Source organism: Mastacembelus armatus, chromosome 21, assembly GCF_900324485.2.
Source record: "Mastacembelus armatus chromosome 21, fMasArm1.2, whole genome shotgun sequence".
In the NCBI taxonomy this organism is placed as follows: Eukaryota; Metazoa; Chordata; class Actinopteri; order Synbranchiformes; family Mastacembelidae; genus Mastacembelus; species Mastacembelus armatus.
The window spans coordinates 7,357,049-7,369,671 of record NC_046653.1 but is presented as its reverse complement, the minus strand read 5'-3'; the positions used below and the strand labels follow the sequence as shown (position 1 = coordinate 7,369,671).

Genomic DNA, 12,623 nt, shown 5'->3' with positions numbered 1-12,623 from the left:
TCCACATATGCCAATGCCAAACACACACAGAGAAAGGGACAGGAAGAAGAGGTGACCCTCTGACAACAATACATCTCAAAAAACACCTTTAAAATAAAACAAATGTGTGCAGACAAATTCTTCAGACGCTCACTACAAACCCATGACCCATTCACATTAGACGTAGGTTCTGATACTCTGTTCCATTTTGACACAATTCTATTTCAGTAAAACATCCAGATTCATTCAACTCTGCAGCAAAATGAAACTTTTATCGAATCATTCAATCATATGCTCTGTTTAGCTAACCTTTCTCCCCCTTTCATGCACTACAGACAGCGGGAAAAGCTGACATATACAAATTTGTGATGTTACTGATACTACTATGCTAAAAGCCTAACTAATCCACATTTGATATACTTCTTCATTACTAATGTGCCACCTTTTAATACTGCACTACCTTTTTTTAATTTTACAACTCTAGATCTGTCAGGGTACCTCTGTTTTGGCATTCGGTAGCTGTAGTATCTTGCACAAAATAAACACAGCTGTATTTGGGGCTTGGGAGATTTTTTTTTTGCTTTAGAGTCATGCCATATCCTACCCAGCAACAGACCACTAACTAGCTGCCTATCTGAGAGCTATCTGGCTGGACATTTAAGTGAATGGATGGCTGTTTGGCTGGTTCCCTAAAGGGCTGTCAGTCAGACAAATTAAAAGAGCTGTGGCTCAGGACGATCAAGGTGATCTTAAGAGTGCTACCAATGTGTGCCATGTTCCTTCTAAAATTGTGTTTGCGTCAGCTGGTGCAATAATGGGGGGTATTGTCAATGTATGGGATAGGGCTGGGCGACATCGCCTAAAAAAAAAAAAAAAAAAAAAATCCCTGATTTTTTCACAAATTTTCACGAATTAAATCGATCCTCCTAATATGGCAAACATGCAGGGGGAGGGGCTTAGCCCAGAGGGGAACATTGTCGGATGTTAAAGAGAAAACTGATTTTCAGTGTAAACTATACATTCAAGTTAAGATCGGTTTATGCCTCCATTAAAATATTTTATTGGCACTAATTGCCTTTCATGTAATTATTGATGCAAGACACATAACACTCATGAAATAATCTGGCACAGATTCAAAAGCAACTTGGCACCTCCCAGCTGGGTCAATGTGCAACCACTGTAAAATGAAATGACCGAGCTCTGTCTATCAATACCTAAGCTTACAATGCATCCTAACTGGAAACACGAGTGTGAGCTTGTACTTTCTACTCCTTACATTATCAAAACAGGCTCATTACTTTTTCAACCTCCAGGGATGACGGCATGACGTAAAAGACGTAACTAACTAGAGAGGGAAATCAAGTGAGTGCACCGATTATTATAGAGAGACTTACGTATAGAATGTGAGTACTTTTGCCATCTCTGGGACAGACAACTGGTGCTCTTGGTTAAACATGAACAGACTGTCACGAATAGTAAAAGGTAAATACCACTCAATTTGAAATGAAGCTGCACGATATACAGAGTCAGCATCAGTGCCATTGAAATAGGCTCATGCAATAGTTACATTGCAGGAGGTGTGATGTCAAGTAGGCAAATTCAGGCCTCCCAGAAGGGGATCAAGCTGAGTCCACAGGGGGCAATATCATCCAGTTGAAGTGCAGAACATGTCCAGGATTCTTTTGAATGGAAGTTAACAAAAAACAGAAGAGGTAAATTTCTCTTGTTGTTTCATGATACCACAACCCTGACTGCAGCTCTCGCTTGTATTGTGTAGGATTTTAGGTGAAACACTCAAGAACACAACAACACAGGAAGCCAAACTCACATAATTCAAAGCATCTGCATTTGTGTACTTGCATGAAGGATGTTATAATCATACTGCATCTTTTACTTTCTTGATACAAAAGAGAAATTGCATGGTTCTTATTTACCTTGTGTACTCTACAACACAAATCTCTTACATAATTTAATCAGGTTCTTGGATACATGGAGTTAGTGACAGTGAACTACAAACTGTTCAGTTTATCACACAACCAAAGCACCCTTGCTAGTCAAGGAACATGAGAACATCTCCAATAGCAAATTTATATTTCTTCATATTGCAATATATATCTCAGAAAAAAAACATATACCATGGTCAGTTTAATTTCAATGTTGTGAAGCCCTAATTTGCAAGATGTACAAGCATGACTCTTAAAACAGTTTTGAATTGGTATATTTGAAGTTAACCACTGTAGTGCTAGATGTGTGAATAAACAACTGGATCTATAGAGTCAAAAAGTTCAGCAACAGTAGTGAAATTTAACAGTTTACTGTGGAGCTTCTTCATAGCCCTGCTGGCAATGATTCCAAGCCTATGAATGTAAGATAAGCAAATTCTAGCATATTTAAAGGCAGATAATGTATCTTGCATGCAGCAGCCAGTCAGCAGTCATCTTACCAACACTGACAGTTAACACCAATACTAAGCTGTCAGCTCTAGTGAGCACCGGTGTTGAGACTAACCAGACAGGTGTCAAAGAAAGAGAAAAGTGAAAACTCAGGCAAGAAGCAGGCAAGAAAGGAAGAAATGTTGGATAGACAGCAGCTAGACCTCAGGATACATGAGATGACATCCTCCTGGACTGAAATAATTGTGAGAACAACACGGAAATGCAGCGTTAAGTCTCCAAACATATTACGTATGTAAAGAAATGTAAGATGCTCTAATGATTTCATTCACTGATTTTTCACACAAAAATTACTAAAGACTGACTGACTGTGCAAGCATGCATTGTTCCACAGATTCTCAAATGATCTGTGCTTCTAGCCCATCCCATAGTATGTACACATCTCTCAGGCTTTAGAACTGACAACAATCATGGTTGACCTCTGACCACACTGATATGTGGGCAGGTTTATTATGTTTACCTGGGAGGCTGCCACTGACCAAAGCTCGCTGGCCTTACCACAACCAGTAATGACCAACAGTTCTCAAACTGGTCTGCAAGCCATGCCCCAAGGCTAAAAACAATTTCAACTAAGACAACTGGCTGAAGGTATTTGTCATTATTTGTATAATTCTGAGGTTGTTAATAACTTAAGTGTAAGTGTACCATTTGTTTATTCAGGATCTGATACTACCTCCCTATGATCCCCCTGCCCATCTGCTAGCACATGAAGCTAAACCCAATTACCTCTGCCACACCTGTGTCCTTGCAGTCGTGCCCCCTCAGTCTTTCTCGATCCACATCTTCTCCTCACTTCCTATTTGTCCTCTCTCCCACTGTCTCTCCTTCACACACTTACACACTATTGTATGGTTCAGGTGTGCTGCTCAAGGCACCACAAGCAATTCAATCTTCACCAGCTGAGTCCATCCACTTCTTCAGTTTTGGACAGCAAAAAACAAAAATGTTTAAAATTAAATTCAGGAACATTCTTTAGCACATCATTTAGGAATTTATATTATTATTATTATTAACATATACAGAACTAAAAAGGGCCTCCACTCCTACGGAAGCTTTCCCCTACCAGAAACAGATCCATTTTAGGAGTGTGGCTTTAGAGGAATCTGAATACATTACTGTCCTATTTCAGTTTTATTTAAGCTTTAAGGGAGTTTCTGTTGGTTTCAACAGTAGTCAGAAGCATTTTGGGGAGGAGGAAATTACTTATTTAAGTCTTTTAAAGTATATGTGTCGTATTTTCCAGATTATTAGTTGCACCAGAATATTAGTCGTTTTTAGCAAAAATTACCTTTTTGAACAGTAAAAAAAAAAAAAAAACATATATAAGTCACTTCAAGTCGCATTTCTAATTATACCAATTATAATCTAAATTAGCCTATGAAGAACACAGGCTAAGCATTAAAACAAGCAGAAGTGCATTACAAAATTCATTCATACATTGTGTCAAATAAAGTTAAACCATTCTGCGATCGTCACAGCTTAAAATCTACAGTAGAGCTCTTTCTTTTGTCATTTTCACTTGTGTTACACCAGAAGTTAGAGTTTAGCGTGAAGTGTTTTTACTTCTTCAGTGGTACTGTATTATTCTCAACTGAGTCAAGAGTGCCACCTAACACTAGTGACTACTCAACAAAATTACTATAAATATACAAATATCAGTCACCTCTCTAAATAAGTCGCAGTACAAGCCAGAGAAGTGCAGTAACTACAGTAACAACCAACAACTACAAAGATAGTTATAAAGTGTGGGAAAAAAAAATAGGTAGGTCAGATAAAATACATTGTAAATGTCATTGTCGTCAGTCAAATTGTGCTAAAATGCCCAAGATATTTTTACTTTGTTACAGACATCAAGGTCATTGCCTGCTGATTTAAATACTGGGAAAATTAAGGTCAGATCCTCTTTGGTGCGAGAGATCAACGCCACAATTTTGTCACCATTGTATTAAATGTCATTTTCAGCTCCATACACAGAACAGACAGTTAGCAGCTGCTGGGGACCAGCACTGCTCACACTAAAAACAACAAGGTCATCTGCATACATAAGATGGTTCACACGTTTGTTATCAATCACACATCCAGTGTTACAAATGTTCCACTGCTTGAACAAATCATCAATACAGAGATCAAAAAGAACAGGCCAAAAAAGACCACCTTGTCTAACTCCATTACTTACACTAAAGAGGGATGACACACACTTGCCTCATTTTACCTTCATCGTCTTTATGATATCTTGTGGCAAATTATATTTGATAGCAAAACTGGCAACAAGTGAGCTCTAAAGTTTCCTGCTATTTGCACGGCTAGGGACTGTACAGGCAAATAAGCCAACAAGAATAACTGTTCTAGCAGTCTGGTCTAGTCTAACACAATATAACCTTAGTTTAACCATAGTGGCATTCAACAGCCTAGAATGGTGTCCCAAATAAAAATGTGCAACATGGCAAGATAAGAAGTTCAGCTTTAGCAACCATCAGCCTCAGACAGGGATTCCCAGATGTATTCAGGTCATTAGGTCAAATACATATTTCGGGACATCCATCTGTTAAATTGTTGTTTCTATTGATTCATTCAGAAAGTGTTACTATAGGAAAGCTCTTGTCAAAACAAGTCTCACTGTCCAGTTTTACATTAAAAAAGCCTGTATTATTACTTGGGATATAGCATGCCTTGTGGTTGCAGGCATATGTGGCTTCTGGTGCCCCCTTCCCAGATTCCCAACCACACTTTGTGAGCTGCTAATTTTGGTGAAGGCTTGGTAAACTGAGTCCAGCGACTGGATTTCATTCACAATTCCTTCCTTTGCTGCCCTGAGATCCCATTCAGAACCACTGTGACACGACTCTGTAAGTCATTTGCAGCTTACACTGCGAAAACGGCAAGAGAGACCCATATAGGGAGGAGCAGAGTGTAGACAAACAGGACAGAGCATGGTCCGTATGACTTCAGCAGCGGCAGCACAGGAACCGACTGCGACCCAAACGATGTGGCACGGATGGTGAAAGATTACGTCATCGAAAAAAAGGAGGACGCCTCATCACAGCAGACCGTCACATCCATTACTTAACACCACGTAGCTAACAGCTTTCCGCCAGCAGACACGAACCCTTTTCTGCCATTTACTTCGCAGAAAAGCTGAGCATTTATGGTTGCACGGGAAACTAAACACGGGGTCGCAATAAGCGGCTTTTCTCTCGTGAGACACATACACGGGAGCAGCTGTGACAAACCGTGCTTCACCCACTATTTACTGATGAATGACAAACCCACGTCCACTTTATGTGACAGCCCTCTGTTCGACATATACACGTTCACTCTTCTAGGTTTACACGCCAAACAACACTCGGGCCAAAACACATCAACATCAGTGAGTACTGATCACTCGTTAATGGACATTAGGTGTGATGGTCACATTTAAAGCTCCAGGCTGGGTCCACTGTAAGCCCCGCAAAGAGCTTATTGTACACTGCATAATGAATAGGCTATTTAAATAAATGATATAAGGCGACCCCGAGGAGGACGAACAAAGTTGTATTTATTCAATTAACTTGTAAATTCATACCAATATTGCGCACACGTAAAATAAGCTCCTGGATATTGAATGGGCTATGGAACCGCTAGCTAACAAGCGAGCTACACAGCCACCGGCTATTGAGGTTACACAGTAAATGTATATCGGTGCTCTCTGCTTTGGTATGATCCCATTCAAAAAGGCAAAAGAGCAACTTTAAAAGAGCCCCTTTGGAGCAGCGATATCACCATGTTGCTTCACAATGTTAGCATTTTTAGCCGTGCAGGTAGCAACTTGGACACAAGTGACAGCGCTAAGCTAGCTGGCTAACGTCAGTTGGCTGTAAAAACTAGTGGCCTGTGAATGAGCGTCTTTCTTACCGTCATAAACTGCTCCAGGGGCTTCCAGTTTTTAAGGAATATAATCTTTGCTGTATAACGAAATGCTGTGTGGAGGGGCGATAGAGCCCGAACATCCAAGCTCAGTTCACCCACTGCCGATGAAACCCGAGCATCATCATTATCACCGTCTTCATCAGTACTCGCAGCCCGGCGCTGCTTCACACACATCCACCCAGCAGAGCGGGGCCTCCTCCGGGCTCGACCATGCGACTGGCTCGGCGACGACGGATAATCCACAAGACAGGAGCCACCGCAGTAACCATTGGCTAGACACGGCGACTAGCAGTCTTTACGGGTCGAAAGAATGAGAAGTATAATCCAACGCATGCGTAAAAATAAAGAAAAAGCAATTAGCAAAATTGTTAGTGAAAAAATGGATATCTGGTCAGAAAACGGACAAATGCTGCGTTTCTGACGTCCCCGACATAAGCCTGTGCGCTGTTGTCAGTTTTCCTCGGCGTCTCTGCAGCTGCTTCGCCTGCCTACTTGCCTGTCTGTCTGCCAGTCTGTCTGCCTGCCCGCCTGTCTGTCTGTTTGCCTGCCTGTCTGTCTGTTTGCCTGCCCGTCTGTCTATCTGCCTGCCTTGCAGCACAACAGCGATCTGTAAAGCGGCGACGTAATGGTGCAAATCGAGCGCACAAGGGCGGAGCCACGGAGCGGAAGGCGCGCTGTTTGTTTTCGAGCGTACCCATAGACTGCATACAGGGGTGGTTTCCATGCAAAATATTGTTAACTTGGGCTCACATCTGCTTCTTCCACTCTCAAAATGTAATATTAATATTACCAGACGTAACTGTATTGTAACCCTTACAATGGCTTTTTTTAGTGCAGCAAAATGGAGCCCATGTGTATGCACTGAGTAATGTATCAGCCCTCGTGGAGTCTTCATACTGCAAAATAAACCAATTATTTCTCTTTGTCACATGCTGTAAAATAACGCCCATATGTTCTACATATGAGCCTACCAGTTTAAAAGCAGGGATTTTGTATTGCACCATAGTGTGTTTCAACTGGATAAAATTGGCATTTCTGTCCATCAATCTATGCCTAATAACCAAAAAGGGCAAAGTAAAAACATCAGTTACAAGTCTTGTTGGGTAACTAAGTAGGCAATTTATCCCACTCTTGTTGGTAGAGCCTCTCGAAACACCATCAGATTGGATGGAAGTCTCTCTCCGCAGATGTTCTATTGGGTTTTGCCTTTAATTCAAAGTGGCGTTAGTCTATCCACTCTACCATAAAGGCCTGATTGATGAAGATCTGATCAGATGGTCGTCCTTCCAGCATGTCCTCCCATCTCTGCAGATGACGTCTGAAACTTTGTTGGAGTGACTGTTGGGTTCTTGGTCACCCCCCTGACTAAGGCCCTTCTTGCCCAGTTAGCTGAGAAGATTCCTGGTGGATCCAGACTTCTTGCATTTCACAATAACTGAAACCACAGTACTCCTGGGAACAAAAAGCTTTGGAAATCATTTTATCCCTTTGCCTTGATCTATGTCTCATAGCTTGATGGCTGAGGTCTACAGATATCCTTGGACTTCATTCCTTGGTTTTTGTTCTGAAATGCAATGTGAACTATGAGATCTTAATATACATAGATGCAGGCCTTTCTAAACTCTGTCCAATATCCAACAATATAGACACATCTTAGGGACAATTAAAGCAAAACAAGTATAACAAGTATATGAATTTCTAAAAACATATTTTCACATTGTCATTATGAATTACTGTGTAGACTGAGGGGCAAAAATGAATATGCTTTACATTAAAAATTAAATCTACAATAGTGTGCAAATAAAGAAAAGGTATGAATAATTCCTGAAGTTGCTGTAAAGCAAAATCCTTCTATTTTTCTGTATGTGGCAAACACATTATATAATAATACAATACACTCAGAAAATAAAATAAATGTGTTTGTGATTATGTAACATACTGCATATTCACACTTAGATTTCAAAAATTGCTGTGTCCCTCCAGGAATCAGAATTTCAGAATTAATATAGTTGTGTGACTTTAAAAATGAATGCAGTCATGAACATTTTTCTGGTTCTATTGACTTCAGCTCCAAGCCTGCCCATTCACACCAAATTAATCTGTAGCCCTTTCAATTATAGGCACTGTGACAAACTGTAACAAGCTTTGAGAGTGGTAGTGTGGGCTGTACTGACCTCAAGTGGCTGAAAAAAGAAAGAAATGAACAATGGTCCATTGTACAGTTAGCTCTGTAGGACATACAATGAAGTAAGCAGATGAAGCAGAGTAGTGAGAGCAAGACAATACGCCCAGTGTTGGTGAAACAAATATCTAGAAAGCTACTTTGTAATCAGGAAAATAATGGAGTAGAACTAAAAATCCAAAGCTTTTTTGTTCTTTTTGAAAGCATTTCTTTTACCTAACTTACCCAAGCACAGTAATGATTCTTAGTTGAAATATTTGGGAAAGCATTTGAGCAGTTGATGAGTGCATGGTGTCAAAGTTTACAAGTCTGTGTTCTGCACAACCACAGATCTGCAACAAATTCAGCATCATGCTTAAGGGCACAAATGTGAAGGACACTTGCTGTCAGAGAACACAGGGCCAAGCTCTCCTGATTAGGAACAGTGCTGCTTTTTGTTTTTAGATAGGTAAAAATTAATGTATGAATTTCCACTTTGTATGGGGTGGTCTACCCAAAGATGATGAATGGTAAAAAGTGTCAGCTTATGTGTATATGCAACACTATTAATTACATGCTTCTATATTTGGTTCAGTCCACAGGGCACAAGATTAGGAATGTAATTAAAACACCATATCTGAATTGTGTTATTATGCAAACAGGCATCCTAAGGGAACAATAAGCTTCAAATTAAGATTATTATCGCTGAACAAATTAGTTAGGGTTTTGCAAATGAAGCATGGGTATGAAGAGCGTTTCTCTTCTGAAGGTTCTTTGAGTTCTGACCTGAGAAGAACGCTGCTGTTCATTATAGCAATGTTAGATCACCAATTAGATGTTATTCATATACGAACAAATAGATGACTAGGTAAAAACACAAGAATAGAGAGAAAGATGGAGCTTTATGTAGGTGTACCAGGAAAACACCACACTGCATTAATCAGCTTCTTATTACATTACAATAATTTCTTCGAACACTGTGTACAAGCTGCTTTGTGTTGGGATTCATTGGTTTGCCATTTCCATTGTTACACATCAACACACACAGTACAGTGTCTTAAATGGCTTTTCAACAGATTTAGAGGTAAATACAACTTACAGTAGATCACTGCAGTTTCTCAGGTGAGACCCAGACACATTGATTTTATCTCTCAGTACAATACTTCCTCCCCTTTGTTTTCAAATTTTCTCCTCTTTCAGCAGAGCAAGGATCCCTTCCCTCCTGGATGTGTACGGTGTGTGTTTCAGCTGAAGGAGGTGAGCTGGAAAAATGTTCCCACTGGGAGCATACATCTCTTCTCCCTTCTGGCCCATCAGGGAGCGTAGAGTCTTGTTTCTGGTGAGAATTTTATCATAAAACTCTAGACCTCCTTTTGCATAGTCACGGGACACTCCAGCTGCACGACGGTCCGAGCTTAAGTCAATCCACTGGCTGACAGCATCTGAGGTGAGGAAGTAGGACACGGCACCAATGCCCAGCGCCAAAACATTCACAGCTCCACGAAGCAGCATGGGCCCAGTGTGTAGCCCAAACACCTGCTTCAGGACCACACTGTACACCCAAACGCCACCCAGGCAAAATGGGACAACAGCAGCATTAATGACAGGGCCTCCAGACTGCAAGCGAGCAACTTCTCGTGCTATAGCAAACTTTTGTGCCTCTGGGGAAAATACCAGTGCTTCTTTTAAAGCTCTGCCACTTTCGCTATTCCAGTCCACTGTTTCACCATTAATAAAAACAGTACGATCAGTGATTCCACTCAAGTCGTCGGCCGTGCTGTTAAAGTTTGCTGGAATACCAATTTGGGCCCCTGCAGGGAGCCATGGGATTCCAGCACCAACTGGATGAAAGCCAAAGGATGCAAAAGCAGAGAAGCGCTTAGGCGAGCTGATACCACAGTCCTTCAGCACCTTAAAAATAATAGCAAATGAAATTTGGATGTTACTGACTTTTTTTTTTTACATTTTACTATTGTAATAGTAATTATTACTGCTGTGTCCAGCCAATGTTTAATAGTAATCATTCATTAATTTTGAATGTACAGTATTGAGAATGAAATCAAAGCTTTGCACTTTGTGTGTGCTATGAATTTGTATAAGGTGTGTTTCTTCAGCTACTAAAAAAATACTGTATAAGCTGTATACATTCAGAAAGTATTCAGACCCACTTCACTTCTTCTAATTTTCTTCTGTTGCAGCCTGATACTACATTTTTTTTGCATTAATCTACACTTAGTGCCACATAATGACAAAGTTAAAAAAGAATTTCAGGAATGTTCGTAAATTTATTAAAAAGAAAAAAACTGAAATATCACATTTACATAAGTATTCAGACCCTTTACTCAGTACTTATTTGAAGCACCTTCGGCAGCACTTGTACTTATATCTTTTATTTGTAACAAAGGCAAAACATCTTAGAAATATGCTAACAAATGCAACCTTAAGGATAAAGAGAAAAGAAAACAACCTGAAACAACCTCAAACAAACACACAAATGCACATTACCTGCTGGAAAACATCGTCCAGCTTTTCAGACAGGGCGACTGGCTCTCCTTTGTGCCAAGCTTGGTAAAGCTGACGGTAGGACATGCCAGGGAAAACATGGTAGAATATGTTGGCTGCAAATACTCCACCACAACTTGCAATGAGCAGTGGAGTTCGGTACTTCTGAAGAAAAACCGAGTACCTGAGGAAGTGAGATGCCATGTCCTATTGTTTTGTTTTTCTCGTTTAGTGTCAATTAGCAGCTGTAGACGTCAGTAGATGGAACTGTTGGATCTGATCTGTGGAAAACAGATTCTTTACAGAAGCATGAAACACTTTGTCGATTCCTGTTGGAAAATGGCCTCCTTTCCAAAAAGGTTAAGCTGAGTTAATTGTCTTTCTCAAGGATGCCTCAGGCAGGGACATGAATCTTTAATGTCCTGAATATTCAGTCTCCTGCCTTCTGTAATATCACCTTCATCACAGACCACAGCTCGCTCCAGTTAACAGGTGTACACAACAGCACTTGAGGGTCTTCATATCTTAACAGTTATGGGAAGTGCTGCATTGTGTTACCCTATGTTACAGTATGTACTGCACACACTGATCTTCCCTGACTGTTCAGGCAACATGAAATGACCAATAATCTTCCTGCCAAATTCAAATTACTCAAAATAAGCCATTCGTTTAAATGGATGTAACGTTACGATAGTTCATTTCCTCAGCATTGTCGAAGTGAAATTAGCCTAGTACCACATGCCTATAGTCTGTAGCTTGGAGTCTCTAATACACTGAGACGACACGAAAATAGTCTAAAATAACATTAACCAGCTTCACTGATTAAAGTTGTTATATTCAGCTTCTAACGCTGTTTTGCTTTACTAAGTTACGCTAACTAAAGTGTACACTAACGTTAACGTTAGCTAACAACGAGCAAGTACACCTATGGAAAAGGCCTCATCTCATAAACATAAATGAACCAAGGATAAAACAACCTGCATCCAGCGTCTTAATAGCCAACAACCATGTTTACAGACTCACATGTTCTCCACATCTTTACAAGGACAGTCGCACAGGACGAAACGGCTCCATGGTGATAAAAACCCTCGTCCGTAAAGCGATTTAACTGCCGTCATGGTATTGGACGGCTGTTTTACGACAGTAGGATTTAAAGTGGCATGACAGAGGTTACTCTACAGTTTTCCCATGTTGGGATTTAACCACTAATATTAATGCATTTAAGTCATTTTAACCTTTTCTTAAACACACAATAAAGCGAGAAGGGCAGTAATGTATGAAATAACAATAGTGAGTCTTGCCTGCCATCAGAACTGCTGGGGAGTCAATGAACTTAGAGACAGCTTTAACAACAGCTAAATTAAAAAAAAAATCTATTTATGCCATATATTTATGTTATTAATAAGGGGAATGAGTTGTTAAACATGAACTGAACTTGGTTAAGTGGTGATCTTTGAGATGGACTGAATAATTATGAAAATTAATCATGTAAATTAACCACATAGCAGCGACTTATGGAACAATAATTTTAGCTGTTCAGTAGTTTCTCTTCAAAAACCTAGCAGATGTCTTTTCTTTAAGGCAATGTGTGCTTTAATGTTTCTTTTAAATAGATTGTTTTT

At 40.1% G+C, this 12,623-nt stretch overlaps 2 protein-coding genes across 3 annotated transcripts in view; both read right to left on the bottom strand.

The window, feature by feature from the left end:
* ptpn4a (protein tyrosine phosphatase non-receptor type 4a) overlaps positions 1–6,879 on the bottom strand; it is a 60,096-nt gene extending 53,217 nt beyond the window's left edge. Inside the window, exon 1 of the mRNA XM_026294911.1 lies at positions 6,324–6,879. The gene's annotated coding sequence lies outside the window, so the exon portion shown is untranslated. The remainder of the gene's footprint in view (positions 1–6,323) is intronic.
* Positions 6,880–7,787: 908 nt separating this feature from the next.
* tmem177 (transmembrane protein 177) lies at positions 7,788–12,106 on the bottom strand. 2 transcript variants are annotated; one of them, XR_003294914.1, is made up of 5 exons: positions 12,025–12,106; positions 11,005–11,282; positions 9,599–10,410; positions 8,513–8,566; positions 7,788–7,902 (listed from the first exon to the last, which is right to left on the bottom strand). XR_003294914.1 is itself a non-coding variant. In XM_026294582.1 (3 exons), the coding sequence occupies exons 2-3, from the start codon at positions 11,203–11,205 to the stop codon at positions 9,679–9,681; spliced, it is 933 nt and encodes a 310-aa protein (XP_026150367.1). In that variant the 5' UTR covers positions 11,206–11,282; positions 12,025–12,106; the 3' UTR covers positions 9,383–9,678. The 2 variants fall into 2 exon arrangements, 1 of the variants encoding a protein (XP_026150367.1); XM_026294582.1 differs by lacking the exons at positions 7,788–7,902; positions 8,513–8,566 and having other exon boundaries at positions 9,383–10,410.
* Positions 12,107–12,623: the final 517 nt, after the last annotated feature.

Bases quoted from the DNA above. Each gene is read 5' to 3' on its own strand.
- tmem177 (XM_026294582.1), bottom strand. From the start codon at position 11,205: ATGGCATCTCACTTCCTCAGGTACTCGGTTTTTCTTCAGAAGTACCGA. The intron at 10,411-11,004 runs GTAATGTGCATT...ATTATTTTTAAG, and splicing joins TGGACGATGTTTTCCAGCAG to GTGCTGAAGGACTGTGGTAT.